This window comes from Globicephala melas, chromosome 1 (genome assembly GCF_963455315.2).
Source record: "Globicephala melas chromosome 1, mGloMel1.2, whole genome shotgun sequence".
In the NCBI taxonomy this organism is placed as follows: Eukaryota; Metazoa; Chordata; class Mammalia; order Artiodactyla; family Delphinidae; genus Globicephala; species Globicephala melas.
The window spans coordinates 60,743,099-60,761,217 of NC_083314.1; the positions used below are offsets into that span (position 1 = coordinate 60,743,099).

The 18,119-nt window shown below is 45.5% G+C and overlaps 1 protein-coding gene across 2 annotated transcripts in view; it reads right to left on the reverse strand.

Annotated features, from left to right (window-relative positions):
- SFT2D2 (SFT2 domain containing 2) overlaps window positions 1–15,131 on the reverse strand; it is a 59,400-nt gene extending 44,269 nt beyond the window's left edge. For both annotated transcript variants that reach the window (XR_009563519.1, XM_030875548.2), the window contains exons 1-6: window positions 14,919–15,131; window positions 6,651–6,737; window positions 6,318–6,403; window positions 2,881–2,962; window positions 1,387–1,422; window positions 1,241–1,299 (exon numbers count right to left, since the gene is read on the reverse strand). Coding sequence is in view for 1 of the 2 variants with exons in the window: in XM_030875548.2 (XP_030731408.1) it covers window positions 1,241–1,299; window positions 1,387–1,422; window positions 2,881–2,962; window positions 6,318–6,403; window positions 6,651–6,737; window positions 14,919–14,981 (413 nt within the window). In the remaining variant the exon portion in view is untranslated. The remainder of the gene's footprint in view (window positions 1–1,240; window positions 1,300–1,386; window positions 1,423–2,880; window positions 2,963–6,317; window positions 6,404–6,650; window positions 6,738–14,918) is intronic.
- Window positions 15,132–18,119: the final 2,988 nt, after the last annotated feature.

The window sequence follows — 18,119 nt, forward strand, 5'->3', positions numbered from 1 at the left end:
TAAGAAGGCGCATATAGTTGGAACACATCAGGGTTGGAATAGGGCCATCTGGCTGCACATATGAACGCGGAACCTTTAAAAAATGGCGTCAGAATCAGTCTATATGCAAAGAAAGGCATGTGTACGTAGGGATTCATTTCTGCCCCGAGAAGAAAACCAAAATATAAACATAAGCCATCACACCAGGCCCTTTCAGTACCCACGACACACTGTATGTGTCACATTAAAATCAGGCCATCATTCTCCTCCATAGCTGACACTCACCACGTACAAAAGCTGACTTACTTGGAATAAATTCCAAAGGGCATTTTGAAAGTACATTTATTCAAAAGTCCAAAATTACTAAAAGGAAGGATGGGTGTTAAGCTTGCAGTCTCAAGATGCATTTCTATCAAATAAGACAACATTTGATCCTTGGAAGCTTTAAAACGTTCACAGTCTTCCTTTCTTCACATTAGAGCCAACATTTTTTCCCAAAGTAGATCAAGTCACATTTTTATGAAACTGTTCTGGCAGATACCATCCCTTGATAAACCGTGAACATATTATAGAAACGTCTCAGAAGTTATTGATTCCATACGTGCCACCACCCCCGTACTTTGACGTTGGACAGGTTTGAAATGGCCATGAAGCTACAGCCCCATCCATGGTTCTGAATGATAATGTCTCCAGTGGTCCTCTCACTATGCTTGGCCCCTAGGGCACAACTCCCTGGTTTTGCTACGGCGCACAGCCACACGGTTTTCCATTGCGTCAGTCACTGCTACTCATCTGCCGCTGACAATTCACTCTTTGTCCTTCTGTTAAATGATTCATCCCACCACAAATGTAACACTCACGATTTTCCTTACCAGTTTCCCTTTTCTTTAATGCCTGTTTAACTCACAAGCGTCTTTTTACCAGCCCCTACACAACTTCATTGTCCTTGCCCTTACCAGACGTGAGTGGTTGAATAACGTTTGTAACATCTCAAAATCAACCCTGAGCCCAGCAAAAATGCCACAGTGGGCAAAGAGCCTCCCACGACCACTCAAGGCCACTAACGCCACCTACTGGCGGTGGGCTGAGTCGACAGGCTTTGGTGCTCTGCGGTGTGATCTGACTCGCATCATTAAGGATTCTGAAGTCGAAAAGCTTCTGTTTTCCCAATCCTCCTACCCACACCATGTGGGATTTTATCTCCTTCAGCTGCGTTAGTCAGAGATCGATGTGGGAAGGGACTGTCGAAAAGGTTACTTACCACGTCAGGGCCAGAGACTGCAAAATGCAGAAGATGAGAGCAAGCCCTCTGTTGTGCCACTGGAAGAAAAATGATACGGTTACAGGTACGTGTGTGACAAGAGGCACACACCAAAAAGGTTAAGGAAAATTAAAATACACACTTACCCAAAAGGCAGAACACAGGGTAAGCGTAATGCACAACTAGAGAGAGAAAGGAAACTTTATTTAATTAATACAATAACAGGGAGGGGAAGAAACTGTAAAGACATCATTCTTGACAAACTTACAACAACACATCAAACTGCAGTAATCAGATTCTGTAGTTATCACAGCAACCAAATGCATCCTTCATTTCAAAGCACTGAAGCTATGCGAGCACCCGTCTTCGGCAGAGCAGTTCAAATCCCAGTGAAATGAAACTGGCCAATAAGGATTCATGTAGATTAAAAAGAGAAGGATCCTCTTCTACTTTCAAATTTTCCCACAATCTCTGCCCAGCAAACACAAGCACATTTCTGGTCCACCCATCCATCCATCCTTCCATTCCAACATATACTAAAGTAGGTAAAACACACACCTCTTTAACTCCTGCCAAACACTAGCGTCTGGAGGAGAAAGGGCATGTGAGGACAAAGGTTAACACTAGATGTCAATCTCACAGCCAGAGAGTCAATTATTTGTTTACACGTCACCTAACACTGTCCCTGAGTCCTTTCTTAGTAAGTTCTTTTTGCAAGAGACTTATCCAGGCCATCTACATCCAGGGATGGCCAAAAACAATGAGTGGTCCAGCTGTCAGTCATGCCTGTCCTCTCCATCCTGCTGTATCAGTAACCACTCAATAAATATGACCGAAATAATTTTTTGGTGTCCAGCATGGTGCCCAATGCTCTGAAAGGACACAAAACAGGAGCAAGTGTGGCCACGGCCTTAGAGAACTTACTCACCTGAAAAAATGAGATGTACACAAATGAAACTACAAAGTATGCTGCTCAAGGTCTGGACATTGCAATACTGATAACTGTAACAGCAGTCCAGAGGATGTGGTCTGGAATGATGGGATGGTCCCATGGAAGGAAAGGGCCCAAGGAAGGGAGAGGCATTCTGGGTTAATGGGACAGGAAGATAGGACAAGACTGAAGACACTGTGGTGAGAGCAGGGAACGGGGGTGCTGGGCCATGAGGAAACCACACCTGCTTCAGGAAAACTGACAAAAACAAACAGGATCCCAAAGTCAGAGAATGACAAGGGGAAAAACAGCCCATGCTAGGAGACTGGACACCTACTTGAGAGAATGAACCCTGTGTTCCCCAGTTATTCCCTCTAAGCTTTCCTTGTATGTGGCATCACCCACCACCAGGAGGGTGTCAGAGCCCTCTTATTACCACATGAGTTTGCCAATTTAAGAAGCAACACCTTCTGGAGGGGCTTTATAGAAATGGCAGTACCTTAACACCAACTGAAACACAAGTCGGGGGAAGAGAGGAAAAAATATTAGATAAAGAATGCTCCCTTCTGCCACAGTGGTTACAGGCATCAGATAGTAAGTCAAGATGAAAGGGAAAAGGATAGAAGTCTTAGGTTTAAGAGGAAAAAAATTGCAAACAGCAGAAACAAACACTCCTACTTTAGACATCCAGGGAACAGGCAGCCCTTACCAGCACCATGATGGTTGCAATCAAACGCGTAGGCTCTATCATTCGCTTCAGCTGTTTCATTGGTCCCATGAGGAAGACAGTGCTAAGACGCAAACACACACAAGCCGTTCAGACCGGAACAGAACCACACGAGGTAAACCAAGGTGCCTCCCCATCACCTCCCCCAGCTCACCTGCGGCAATAATAGCAGTAATAGTAGATGACCCTTGAAAAGCTCCGACTGAGCTAGGCACTGTGCCTCAGGGCCTTTTGTGCCTTATTCTTATTTAGTCCATTAACAATTTATGAAGTTGATTATAGGAACAGTCATCATACTTATTTTGCAGACAAAGAAGCTTAAGTCCAGAAAGGACCTGTTACTTATCTAAGGCCACCCAACTAGAATACGGTAGAGTGAGGATGTAGGTGCACGTAGGTCTGACTCCGGAGCCACGTCCATAACCACTAGGTTAGAGGACCCCTCCCTTCCAGGTGCTGCCTTGCCTCCTTCACAACCTACCCACGGAAACAAACAAACCAAAGTGACTCCGGTAATCTAAAAAAGAAAAACCGCATCTTACAGGCTTAGGTAGTTTATGTTAAAAGGCAGAGCATTTCATTTTCTTTTGTAATCTCCAGAGGACAGTTCTAATGTTGATAGGAATATCATCTGTGATGCGTGGAACACTTGCTAAGTGTTAGATATCGCGTACATGATCTCATTTCATCCCCTCAACAACTCTGTGAGTTCGGTATCATTACACTTATTTTAGAGCTGAGAAAATAAAAGCTCAGAAAGGTTAATTTACTTATCCAAGATCACACAGCTAAGCCCATAAAAGAGCTGGCATTCCAACCCACATCTGTTGGATTCCCAAACTCCAAAAGACAGCCCCAGCATGCCTTCTGTAGGGATGGAACTTGATAGGTGGCCAGTGAGAAAGAGTAAACACAAACGAAGCAGACACTCACGCCTAACACGGCAAGTGCCAGGGCCCGGTATAGGTCATGCTTCCCGACTCCTGACAGAAACGCCCCGTGTGGCATCACCCCAGGCGTAGCTGGTTTACAGCCAGCATTTAATACAAGCCAACCAGCAGATGACATTAGCTACTGAGTGTTCTAAAAACAAAACTTTGTTAAATAAGTCTACCTCTCTTTGAAGTGTCATTAAGCTTCCATTTGAACTCAAAGCTGCACTCCCAGGTCAAGTGTTTGCGCTGAGTGCACTCTTGAGCCTACGCTGAACAAGAAGCGATAGCCAAGGGTGGCCTTAAAAATTACATGCAGCATATATACAAAAATATAAAAGATTACAGGCAGAGCCACAAACTCCTAGACACACCCAGTAATAACAATTCGCTCCCTTTATTATCTCCCTGGGCAATGCTTCGAAAAGTTGGTCCCATTAGGATTTGCTAAATAGTTCTTTTGGACTAACCAACACACCCATATATTTATGCTCAGTCTAGACTATACATTATAACCTATGCTGTCTGCCCAAAGCAAAACCCCCCAAAAGTTAGTATTTGAGAGAGCTTTGGAGGCAAGATTAGACATCTCCAAGGGCCAGCATTATACTATCATAAGAATTAATAAATTTAGAGATTATCATACTAAGTGAAGTAAGTCAGACAAAGAAAGACAAATATCATATGATATCACTCGTATGTGGAATCAGAAGAAAAAAATGATACAAATGAACCTAAAAAACAGAAACAGACTCACAGACTTTGAAAACAAACTTATGGTTTGTTTTCAAACCATAAGTGGAAACATGGTGGGGAGAGATAAATTAGGAGTTCGGGATTAACATATACATACCACTATATGTAAAATAGATAATCAACAAGGACCTCCTGCATAGCACAGGGAACTCTACTCAATATTCTGCAATAACCTATATGGGAAAAGTGTCTGAGAAAGAATAGGTATATGTATAACTGAGTCACTTAGCTGTACACCTAAAACTAACACAACACTGTAAACCAACTATACTCCAATATAAAATAAAAATTAAATTTAAAAAAAACAACTTGAAAAAAAACAGAATTAATAAATTAAGTTTAAGCATGGCCAGTGCATTGCACTTAATCATTTGGTTCACATTTCCAGGCAGAAGAAGACCTAGGTTTGGGGACAATTAGGGACAAGTAAGACAGAAGTGCAGCCCTTGTCAAGTGGTAGATTTGTAACAAGTCAGTGTAATAAAATGCTATCTGTGTTGTTACATAAATATATATGGGATAGACAGAGCCCATATAAAGGAGGAGGTCATTGATTCTGGAGGGGAAAAGGGAATTAAGAGAAGTCTCATGGGAGAGGTGACTTCTGAGTCAGGTCTTGACAAATGAGCAAGTACCCATCAAAGGGGGGGCGCAGACGGGGCAGCATCCCAGGCACAGAAAACAGCCCAAGCAAAGCACAAGGACGTTTGGAGAAATCCAAGTTCAGCCTGGCTGAGGAGAACGACTCGAAGAGTCTGTCCTGTATGCATGCTGAGGGTTTTGGACTTCACCCGTTGAGAGGGAATGGGAAGCCACTAAGGGGGCTAAGCAAGGCTATAAATGAATGGCTCCACAGCTCTGTGGAAAATGGCCTGGTGAGGGTCCATAAAAGAGGCAGAGAAGCCCACCAAGGAACTCCTGTAGTGAGCAGTGATAGAGACCAGAGCTAAAAGCAGCTCAGATGTCACCTTCTACGGGAAGCCCTCCGGTCTCCCCAGGTCACGTCAGACCAGCTCACTTGCACTTCCCTGAGCATTGCTCTCCCCATACCCTATTATATTATCAGTTTATATGTCTGTCTGCCTGGCCAACCAGTGAGCTCCATCACAGCAGGAACCAAACCCTGCTCGTCCTTGAATCCTCAGAGCCCAGCACAGGGTGTGAGCATGTGAGTCAATCAGCAAGGGGCAGCAGCAGTAAGACTAGAGCAATGGAGAGGGCAGTGTGGTAAACTTTGAAGAAATCATTCAACTCTTCCGTGCCATGTAAAACCACAATGGTAGTACAGTTCCTGCCTTCTCCAGTGGTACTTCAAGGATGAACTAAGATATAAAAATATGTTGAAGTTAAAAAAGAAAAAATATATATATTTTGAAGTTTGGAGGGTTTTTTGTTTGTTTGTTTGTTTTTGCAGTACATGGGCCTCTCACTGTTGTGGCCTCTCCCATTGCGGAGCACAGGCTCCGGACGCGCATGGCTCACGGGCCCAGCCGCTCCGCGGCATGTGGGATCTTCCCAGACCGGGGCACGAACCCACGTCCCCTGCATCGGCAGGCGGACTCTCAACGACTGCGCCACCAGGGAAGCCGGAAAGTGATGTATTTTAACTACTTCTTTTCTCTCCAAATCCTTAAAACTATGGAAGCATCCTCTTTCACCTCCCTCCAAACACAACGCACATCCATTTTCCCATCTAATAATTGGCTAAGGTTAGATTTAAAAAACTGTTACCTCCCAAGAGATGCGATGTTGCCAAAGGTGTAAAACACTGCGAAGAGGTATAGTCCCTTCCTGGGCACCCAGAGCAGAAGAGTTCCCTGAAAGATAAGGCACAGCGTATCCGCACGTGCGGAACACCCCACCACAGCCACCGAACCAGGAGTGCACAGAGGAACCTTTTCCCCTCCGCGCCCCCCTTACCTCCCTCACCACTTCCCTTTCCTCCCCCTCCTCTTATCCATGCATTTCAGTGAAGAGCAGAAGAGAAAAGGAGGTAGATGAAAGTGGAAAGATAGCGGGAAGGAACGCAGGGGGAAAAGATGGCGGAGGGGTGGGCGGTCTTACCAGCAGTGAGCAGAGAATTCCTGCAGCAAAACAGGCAATGAAGCCTTTTATTCTGGTGCTCGAGCTTAATGAAGCTGCCTCCACAACCTGAAATATTTAAAAAACTAATTACATACATGTATATGCATATTTAATCACCAAAAACAAAGGACACATACTTAAATTTAGAATTTGTACAGAGAAAGGCAGCAACACAGAATCCTAGTTGTGCATAGCTACAGGAGCCCTCATGATCACTGAATCCGGCCATGAATCTCTTCTCCAGCAGCTGATTAGAGGCTACCGATCCTCTGGTTGGACATCTCCAGAGGTGGAAACTCTGTCTCAAGCACAATGCACTTCACAAACAGTGAAGTGGATTGAAGAGATGGGCTGGTGGGACCCGAGCTGTGTCCCACAGCTATGCTGTGTCTCATCCAGGAGCCCAAAGTTCACGAACCGGTTCGAATTGCCTATGACAGGCCTCGGGGTCGTCCCGTGTCCAAGAAGAAGAAACGCCAGGACTTTGATTTCGCCCAGCAGAAACTGACCGACAAGAACCTGGGGGTCCAGATGCTACAGAAGATGGGCTGGAAGGAGGGCCACGGCCTGGGCTCCTGTGGGAAGGGCATCAGGGAGCCCGTCAGCGTGGGAACTGCCTCGGAAGGGGAGGGGTTGGGTGCCGACAGGCAGGAGCACAAAGAAGACACGTTTGACGTGTTCCGTCAGAGGATGATGCAGATGTACAGACACAAACGGGCCAACAAATAGTTCCAGGGTCTCTTCCATGAGGACGACAGGCATCCGGAAAGGGCTAACTCACCACTTTGGGTGCCTACTGTCTCTGCCTTGTTTCCATCACTGGAAATCATATAGAGAAATTTAGCATTTTTGGTTCTTGGTAAAATCTGTGGCACAAACGGAAGTCCCTTAACTTTATCTTGACAATGTATAGGTATTATCTACTTTCCTACTCCATAATGAACTGCAAAATCGTCCATGGAAATTTAAAGATAACTTCTGGTTTCTTACTCCGTAGGGAATTATAAAATTATCCAACAGATGCTATTGAGTTTGAAAGAGGAGTTAAAGAAAACTGGAAAAATAGTGAATGGAATGATCACTGGGTTCTTTCTTTTGAGTGCACTGTTCTTTATATTACAAAATTTTTAAAGTTTTATTGCTTTAAAGATATGTGCCTTTGTAATAGATTTAGATCTTAGAAAAATTATATTTGAAAAACACATGCATTCCATTTTTCCTAAAGAGTGTTTATTATAAAAAAATCTATCTAGTGCTGTACTGTGTCATGTATGCTATATGTACTTTCTCTTGTTTTTACCACAAAATGATTTGACCACGTTTATGACGAAATCACGGTACTTAGAATAAGATACCGTTAAACCACAAGTCAAATTATGCCAAGGTTGACCTCAGAGACTGTTCCAGAATATTATCCTATGCATAAATGCTCCACCATGTTCTGTTTATTATAAGTAAAATCATCTTCAAATATCTTTGACATTAAGTAAGGACAAACATATTAGTATGGGATATTATGTAGCATGAGACAGTTATATTTCAACTTAGATGATTCAAATTCCATGAGAAGAATGGTCACTTATTACTGTTTTAATAATAGTAAAATATCTTTTTTTTTTTTTTTTTTCCGGTACGCGGGCCTCTCACTGCTGTGGCCTCTCCTGCTGCAGAGCACAGGCTCCGGACGCGCAGGCTCAGCGGCCATGGCTCACGGGCCCCGCCACTCCGCGGCACGTGGGATCTTCCTCGACCAGGGCACGAACCCACGTCCCCTGCATCGGCAGGCGGACTCCCAACCACCGCGCCACCAGGGAAGCCCAGTAAAATATCTTTTGATAACATTTCCACTCTCTCTGATGTGGAAAGATATTAGGTGTGTGAGTACAAATATGGCCATTTTCTCTTGGTCATTTATTAAATTATGTATACTATTTGTTGTTATATATGAAGTAGATATTCAAATACAGAAGCAGAATTAAAGGATCCAGGCCAACATAAAGAGCTGACAGAAACCATACATGTGAAAAAAATACAGAAACCTGGAAACGCTGAAATCTAAAAAGGACCCATATTTAAGAAATTTTTGGCTACGCATATGTCAAAGACTGTTACGTCCAATTTTCTGCTGGTTTCACAGCTATTTAGAAGTGTATCGTTTACTGTCCTTAGAATAAGATGTACTTTATTATAATCACCACTCCCCTTTAATTTAATTAGTCTTACATTGTAAATGAGCTTGTTTCCTCAAATTTTAGGTAGATACAATTACTCAGTCTTTGAGTATAGCATGATTGTTTTTTAAAAACTGTAGTTGATTTACAATGTTGTGTTAGTTTCAGTTGTACAGCAAAGTGATTCAGTTATACATGTACGTATTCTTTTTCAGATTCTTTTCCATTATAGGTTGTTATAAGATATTCACTATAGTTCCCTATCCTATACAGTAAGTCCTTGTTGTTTATCTATTTTATATATAGTAGTGTGTATCTGTTAATCCCAAACTCCTAATTTTATCCCTTCCTTCTCCCCCTTTCCCCTTTGGTAACCATAAATTTGTTTTCTATGTCTGAGTCTGTTTCTGTTTTGTAAATAAGTTCATTTGTATCACTTTTTTAGATTCCACATATAAGTGATATCATATATTTGTCTTTGATTACTTCATATGATAATCTCCACATCCATCCATATTGCTGCAAATGGCATTATTTCATTCACTTTTATGGCTAATATTCCATTATATATAATTAATATGTATATTAATATATATATTCCATATAAAATGGAATATATGTGTGTGTGTATATATATATATATATATACACACACACATACACCACATCTTCTTTATCCATTCCTCTGTCAATGGACACTTAGGTTACTTCCATATTTTGGCTATTGTAAATAGTGCTGCTATGAACATCGGGGTATATGTACCTTTTCAAACTACAGTTTTCATCTTTTCTGGATACATGCCCAGGAGTGGGATTGCTGGATCATATGATAACTGTATTTTTACTCTTAAAGGAACCTCCATACTGTTCTCCATAGTGGCTGCACCAATTTACACTCCCATCAACAGTGTAGGAAGGTTCCCTTTTCTCCATATCCTCTCCAATGTTTACTGTTTGTAGACTTTTTGATGATGGCCATTCACGCTCTAGGCACGTGGACTTCAGTAGTTGCAGCATGTGGGCTCAGCAGTTGCAGCACACAGGGCCTACAGCACACGGGCTTCAGTAGTTGTGGCATACAGGCTCAGTAGTTGTGGCCTGCGGGCTCTAGAGCGCAGGCTCAGTAGTTGTGGCGCATGGGCTTAGTTGCTCTGCAGCATGTGGGATCTTCCTGGAGCAGGGCTCGAACCCATGTCCCCATGGACACGGCACCCCACGTCTGCAAGACAGCAGACCCTAGAGCAGCCTCAGCCTTTACGGCAGCCTAGGCAGGATAAGGACCACAACTGGAAAGCTGTGAGCTCCCCCAGGCAGGGCCCAGGGAAAGGGGAAAAGACAGGGGTGGCACTCGCGCAGTTGGATCCAAGGCGCACCGTCTCCTAAGTCAACCAGCCAAGCTTCAGGACTCACTGCTCCTGCTGGCCTTTCTGGGACCCGGGAGGGCTCAGGCTCTCATCCTAATCAGGACTCTCAGCCGAGTCTATTCACTCTTGGTGCAGAAGTTGTTCTTCAAGGTGCCGGCATCAGTCAAGTCACCCACATGTGAGACGGATCCTAGTTAAGTAATGACTGCCCTACTCATCCCTCTGTCACCACGCTTAATCCTTCCCAAGAGCAAAGTTCAGAGGAGGCCGAGATTTCCAGAAAAGCCCCACTAAAGCAAGGGAGCCTGTGAGTAACTCCTGAGGATTTCTTCCCCATGTCAAAGATGACAGTCAAGTGTCTGCACCAGAGACCTTCCTAGTCTGTCAACCTCATGCAGTGGCCACAGCTGCTCCAAGCTGCACAGGCAGCTGCCAGGGAGACCAAAGGCCTTTCCTCCTGCCCAGCCAAGGCAGGGCAGCCAGGCCCCCTGCATATTCATTCACCCAGGGCTCACCTCAAGTGGCCAGCACAGTCCCCATCTGGCAATGTGGTGACCACACGTGCCCCCAGCTGATGGAGGAAGGCAGTGGTGGCAGAGGTCCCCAGGGTCACTAAACCGGCAACTCCCTCAGCCTTGACTGCTCCCAGCTCAGGGGCCTATTCTCAACTCTGTCTCTAAACTTCCTGTCAAACTAGAAGCTGGAAGACCAGAGGCTTCCTCAGGCGTGGCAGGCTTCACTACAGCATGGCTTCCTCCCCACTCATGAGACAGGTATTCAGGGCAGGTGATCTGCCCCCTATGTTCACACATATTGAAAGTGGGGCTCATCACACACACACAGCACTTGCAGAAACATATGGCAACATATGACCCTACACAGAATGGCACGCTCAGGATGGTGACACTCCGGGGGAGTAGGGTGTTAGGAGCTGACAGAGGGGCCACCTGGTCCCACGTTAGGAACCTCTCCCCCAAAATGAGCCCTGTGATGCTCTGTTACCAGTCTTCACTGGCACCCCAGACACTCGGGTTAGACCCCTTCTGACTCACCTGTTCAACCTCCCACAAGGACAGGAGAAAATCGAAAGCCACCACTCTTCCTACTCATGCAAGCACCGAAGAACTTACCTTGCCAAGGTGGAAAACTGAACAGAGCTACGTGGAAGAAGAAAATTGTGGTAGTGGGATTGGACTGGATTCAATCCAATGCTTGCCTGAGCATTACTTGGCATCAACAGAGACATTTTAAAAGATTCACCCGTTTGTTTGATTGATTGTTTTTTGCGGTACGCGGGCCTCTCACTGTCGTGGCCTCTCCCGCTGCGGAGCACAGGCTCCGGACGCGCAGGCTCAGCGGCCATGGCTCACGGGCCCAGCCGCTCCGCGGCATGTGGGATCCTCCCGGACCGGGGCACGAACCCGTATCCCCTGCATCGGCAGGCGGACTCCCAACCACTGCGCCACCAGGGAAGCCCTCACCCATTTTTTTACAGGATAAGCCACAAGGTTAAGTATCAATTTGACATGGCCTTGGTATCTAGAGCACAAAACAGTCTCAACAGGACAGTGAGATGCCAGCTCTTGTAAAAATTAAAATCACTCGTGATAGGAAGCAGTTCTGGTTTCTGCTTTAAAAAGGAAAGTAACACGCTGGTTCTACATGTCTCTCAAGCTGACTCCCATCCAAATGTCACCCTATTTGCCAAAATGAGGGAGGGGGCGATAACTTTTCATCTACGTGGTTGCAAGTTCTCTCACTAAGTATGCTTAGTCACAGGCCAGAGGAAGATGTTGCTCCACTTCCAGCCGGATACAGTGAAAGCTAAACACTTCTTTGTGCCAATGTGTGAAAATCAACTCCATTGATGTAAAATAACTCCTTAAATTCATGGTTTCTGGAAACTGTGCTAGCGCACTTTTGGGAAATTAGAGTAGCTGGAATGGCACCTGGATAGAATCTGTAGGCAAAGAGCTCACAGGCTGTCTGACGGGCAGTTATGCACAAGGGTCCCTTTGACTCTGGGATGTGGAGAGAAGAGGGGCTCTTGCCAAAAGAAGAAAAGCTGAGAACTGTTCGGGGAAACAGGGTTGGTAACAGGAAGAAGGTGAGAAAGGAACACTGCCTCATTCCTGTGCTTTCAAACCAGGTACAATTCAGACCCTCCGTGTCCCTGCAATCCTGTAGAGAAAACATAAAGCCCGTAGTTTCAGAAAGAAGCCCATAGAAACTGAATTGAAGATTGAAGGTGGGTTTATGAAGACCAGGTATCAATCACAAAACTCATCAAGAGGCCATCTGTGATTAGACATCACCAGGCAAGTTTTATAATTCCCCAGTTTCATATGTAGGAGAAACAGAACTAGTCATATTTTTATTTTTTGCATTAAAAGAATAACAATTTTTTAACGTCTTTATTGGAATATAATTGCTTTACAGTGTTGTGTTAGCTTCTGCTGTATAACAAAGTGAATCAGCTACATGCATACGTGTAACCCCATATCCCCTCCCTCTTGTGTCTCCCTCCCACCCTCCCTAGCCCACCCCTCTAGGTGGTTGCAAAGCACCCAGCTGACCTCCCTGTGCTATGCAGCTGCTTCCCACTAGCTAACAGGATAACAGTTTTTTAAAGCACTCACTTCTGGTGACGTCTGACTGTTTTTATAACTGAATGTGAAGAGACTTTAAGGCCACCAAGTCCAATATCCCCCACAAAACAGAAATTTCACCAGCATCCTCCAGCCTTGCCAGCCTCAAAACCATGGGAAATGTGAGACAATCAAGTCAGTACCAATATTTTCAAGGAGGCCCTGCCCTAATAAGTAAAAACGGAGCCAAAAACAACCCTGAGAGTGAATTCAGCTGGACGCAAAATGCTTCCTGGTTAGTTGCGGACTCAGGAAGTGCCACACAATGATGTAAACAGGAATCTCACACTCAGAGAGAGGACACTGACAGCAGTGTTTTAGAACCAGACAGAAGCACCTAGTCTTTCTAAAATAGATTCTACATGCCTGAGCTTACAACTCTTTAAAGCCCTTCATTGTGTCCAACACAGGCATTCACTATTTTAGGTAAAAACTAACTCAGCATTTTATGTTTTCAATCTGCACTACATCGTTTACTCCTGAGTGTCTGTCCACTTCATGATGATTTTCTAAATCAAAATATCTGCATCATCCCCGCTCTCCCCACAAGAGTCCACAGGAAGAGAAAGCAACGACCTCTTGAACCCCAGCTGCTCTAAAACCTTATTGACAGTCCGTGCAACAGAAAGCTTTAGATAAGCATGACTGTCAACCACATAAGTTTTCTTAGGCCCAGTCTGAGGTTTGGCTTGTGAGTTCATACAAGAAGCCAGATATCAAAAAACGAGGAACTCATGAAATTATTAGCGAGCCTTGACCAATTAATAAAGGCAACAGATTTAAAAGAAGCCACAGGCTGTTTGGAAATGTCAAAAAAAAGTTAAACTCCAATATCTAAAACACTCAATGTCTGTAGTGTTGCTTCTTCAAGGTGAAGATTCAGAGAGCAACTTTTAGGGTTCCAAGATTTCATGGTGGGCGTGGAGGTATCAGGGTCACACAAAAGTCAGAATAAAATCAACAACCACAAAAGCGAGTGAAAACAGCATGCTGAGATAGCCACGTGAGACACTGATGACAATCAGAGGAAAAACTTAGGCTCCAACTTGAAAGAAGCCATATTATCTTGTGCAAGAGCTTCATTTTACAGATGAGGAAACTGAGGCCCACGGAATATGCCAAAAAATAAAGAGAAATCTTATTTTATCATTCACGGAGGAAAAAAATAACAAAACTCTAAGCACTAGAAATAGGAAATAAACATCCTGTGTGGCTCTAGAAGATAGGGCATTAATGCCCAAGTTTCAGCTCGACCAAACCTTTCTAAAAAAACAAACAAGTGTGCAGGCGGCCTCATGAGGTCCTGGGCGCCTACGGAGTCTACGTGAAGTGTGTGCACAGAGAAACAAGATGTGGTCCCAGCCGTCCAGGAGTTCACGGTTTTCCTGGGGGTAGTTTACAGCAAGAGTGCGCACAAGGTCGGGTGCGAGTGTCACACCCCACAGCCTAAACTGGGCAGGAACGCAGCCGGGAGCACCTGGGCGCGGCCACCAGCCCCGCCTCGCGGTGGGCAGCGAGGAGGGACGGTCACCCAGGCCCCCGGCGCAGGCGATCTACCCTAGAGGCCCCAGCCTAGCTCGGCCCTAAAGCCCTTTCCCTGGCCTGCAGGGATGGGGCCGCCGAACGGGAATATCCGCCCTCCCCTTCGCAGATGTTTCTAGGTTTTGCTCCAGCTCGGCCCTCCCTTTGTGGGGGGATGGGACGCGGAAGGCTGAAGGGTGCAGGACAAAAAAGTAAACAGGTGCCGACTGTCCTGTGCAGAGTGTCTGGGCCCTGGTACCTGAGGTGGGGAGTGGGGGGAGCGCGGGGGTCCGGAGCTCTGGAGAGGAGGGGGAAGGAGCAGGGGCAGAGCTGCTTTCCACGAAATCCTGGAAGCCCTGCTTGCCTTTCCTACCAGCCAGCAACAGGCGCCGGCGGAGCTGGGGGCGGGGCTCCGGTGTCACCCGGACCCCCGAGCCCCGGCGCGCTCCCAGGCCCCCCGCCGACCCTCCACCGAGGCGGGGGCGCAGCAGCCTCGGGGCGGAGAGGGCGCGGCCAGGCGGCTGGGCGCCGCGGCGCACTCACCTCTGACAGGCCGCCCCGGTCCTCGGTGTCCTGCCCGCTCAGCACCTTCTTCAGCTTGTCCATGGCGGGCCCGGTCCACCCCGGTTCCAGCCCCCGGTCAGCCGCCTGTTGCTCTAGCTGAGTCGCGGGCTCTTCCGAGTGCTCGGCCCCCGCCGCAGCCAACCACGGCGCGCCCCGCCCAGCTACCTGCCCACCTGGCGGCTGCCTGCGCAGGCGCCCGGCGATCCCGCACCCGCCTCTAGCCTGCGCCTAGCCCGCGTTTAAGGGCTGGTTTTGGTCCGGGAAGGAGGGGCGGGCAGGAAGAGGTTTAAGGTCGACCGAGCGTGGCTAAGCCTCAGTTCTGCGTCCGGCGCAGCGTTCCACACCCTAGCCGGCTCCCCTCTCTCCCGGGGCCCTCGCAGGTTCAGTCGACAAACGCGGAGTCCCTAGCACATGCGAGGCACTGCAGAAACAAAGACGGTGAAGCCTGGACCCCCCTCTCCCCGTATCCTACACTCCCTCTGGTGTGGTTGCAGACTTGTAAACAAATGCTGTGGGGAATCCGCGTTCTGATTGTAGTTATACTGGAAACAACTGTTTAAAAATCCCTTGAGGCCAACTGGAGCAAATTCAATCTCTAACAAGCTTTGTGGAAACATTAACAAGAAAAACACTACTGTAGTTCCAACTGAAAATGCATCGAGAGGAATGATTTGGGCAAAAACTTGAGAAACGGGTAGAACTTGGGTGAGGGAGTGGGGAAAGGTATACCAGATCGTTTTGTGTTTCTTGGATGGTTTGTTTTACTGACCTCAAACTGGACTCCAGCGCTAATGATTCTATGTTGGAGAATCCATGTAACCCCCAGGATGGTGCCAGAGACAGGACGTGGGCTCACATCTCAAACTGCTTGCTGGAGAATGTCTGGAATACTAACTTGGAGATTAAATAGGCTTAGAAAAAACAAATCCAAGAGAGGTTACCAGGAACAGCCACTAGAGAATCTTCCTGCACCCTCCTGCACCCCCATACACACACACACACACACACGCGCGCGCGCGCGCGCGCGCACAGGAGAATATTTATGAAAGAGTAGGAATCTGTGTCTGAATGGAGAGAATTTAGATGTTACCAAGAACTTGTTAGAAGGTATTATAAATCAACCAAGCAAAGGGATTGGCAAAGGACCCTATACAAGTCAGTCAAATGGCTGTAATTACACCCCTATGTGATTTCATCTTTATGGAAGGCAAATATGCTATGCTTTATAATTTTAATTTACACCTGAAATCTTGAATAACAAATGCCGGTGCTCTTGCCTGGGTGCTCTTTACCCTCTTGTTTCACTCAAGTAAATTCCTACACATCTTTCAAGGCTCTTGAAATATCAGCACAGAGTGGAAAGTCCATCCATAGTGGAGTTAGGAAGATCTGGGAGTTACAACTCTAACACCACCACATACTAGATGTGGGGTATTGAGTTACTTAACCTTTTTGGTCCTCAATTTTCTCATCTGTAAGATGGACATAAATGACCACCTCTGAAAGTTATTGTGGGAAGTAAACATGACAGTATATGTAGAGAGCCTGGAACATGGCAGGCATTCAGTTAGCAACTAATGGAAGCTAGTATTACTCTGCCATGTCCTCTGACGCCTTCTCTAAGCCAACCCACACTGATGTTGCAGTTGCTCTTTCCTCTGTGTTCCCAAAGCACCTTAAACACACCTGTAAGTACTCACCTCACAGTGTTACCTTTATTCATGGTCAAGTCTGTCTCCTCTACGTTGTGAGACCCACCTCACAGTGTCATTCAGTTCTTTACTCCCTGAACCCAGAAAAACACCCACAAAACAGGTGCTCAGAAAATCCACATTGAGTGAGTGAATGAATGAATGAGAAACTTTGTATCTGTCTTTTGCAATTCAGTGAATTGTAGCAGCCAGATTGGCAGATAGGGCAACACTTAAATGACTATGCTACCCAAGTCAGCCGGGAAAGCCTATTTTTGTCAGCAAAGTGAGAACGTTGGGCCGCCCTCCACCTCCACCTCCACTCTGCATTCCTCACAGAAAATGAGATTTTGATCAGAAAGATCATATACCTGTAATCTCACCCCATGCGTAAAATCAGTATTTCTCTTAGGGCTGCGTAGGGATAGACTCCGCTCTTGGCCCATGCTTGCAGGGAAGCCTGCCGATCACAAACACACACAAATGCGTTAAAGAACACACGACTCTTTGGTTACTTGGGACCTGACACTCAGCACTGCGACACCCCCTCTCGTGGATAACACTGCTCAGGTCCCAGGGAACTGCTTCTTCATGTTTCCTGCCCAATGTCCTTGACACAAAAGGTGACAACATCTGAATGCTGTGAAGCTCCTGGGTTGTGCCACTACCTGTGCACACAGAGACTGTTTCAGAGCCAGTAGGATATGAAACAATGCAAGAGCTTAGGTAACAGGAAAAAGACAAGTGCACTTGTCAGATCCCTCCACTAAGATGCCTTGGATGCAATAGATTCTTGTATGAGAAAATACCACCTCCCAGTAGCACCAAGTATACATTTTCTTGTTTCTCTACATGCTCTAATTTAAGGTCCCAGAGGTACGCACAAATTAATGCAGTATCTGCAACATATCACATGGAGGCTGATGAGTATTTTGCAAAATTAAACACTTCATATTACTCTTAAATGTATATATGTAGGTCTAGGCATAACGTATGTGAAACGTGACACTGACTTGACACTGAACACTAGAATCATCAGTAGCTTTTGATAAAAATATTTAATAAGATTTTATTGCATTTTCAAAAAGTCAAGTAAAAAGTTTCAACTTTATTTAAATACTTGGTTTAATTTTTAACATTTGTTAATTATAAATTATATTTCTTCCCTTTAACTTTGAATAGTTTAGAAAAATAATTCTTGAAAACATAAAAAGTGACAATTTTATTTGAAAATTGAATTTATGTTGTCATGATAATATATTTCAATTTTGTAATAATAATTGGATTCAGTCATCTTTGATATTTTGCCAATTTTCAGTCATATGAAAACTACAGAGAATTCCCTGGCGGTCCAGTGGTTAGAACTGGGAGCTTTCACTGCCAAGGGCACAGGTTCAATCCCTGGTTGGGGAACTAAGATCAACGACAAAAAGAAAACTATAGCTCTACGTGTATTTGTCAATGTAGGAGGATCAAACATAATTTAACA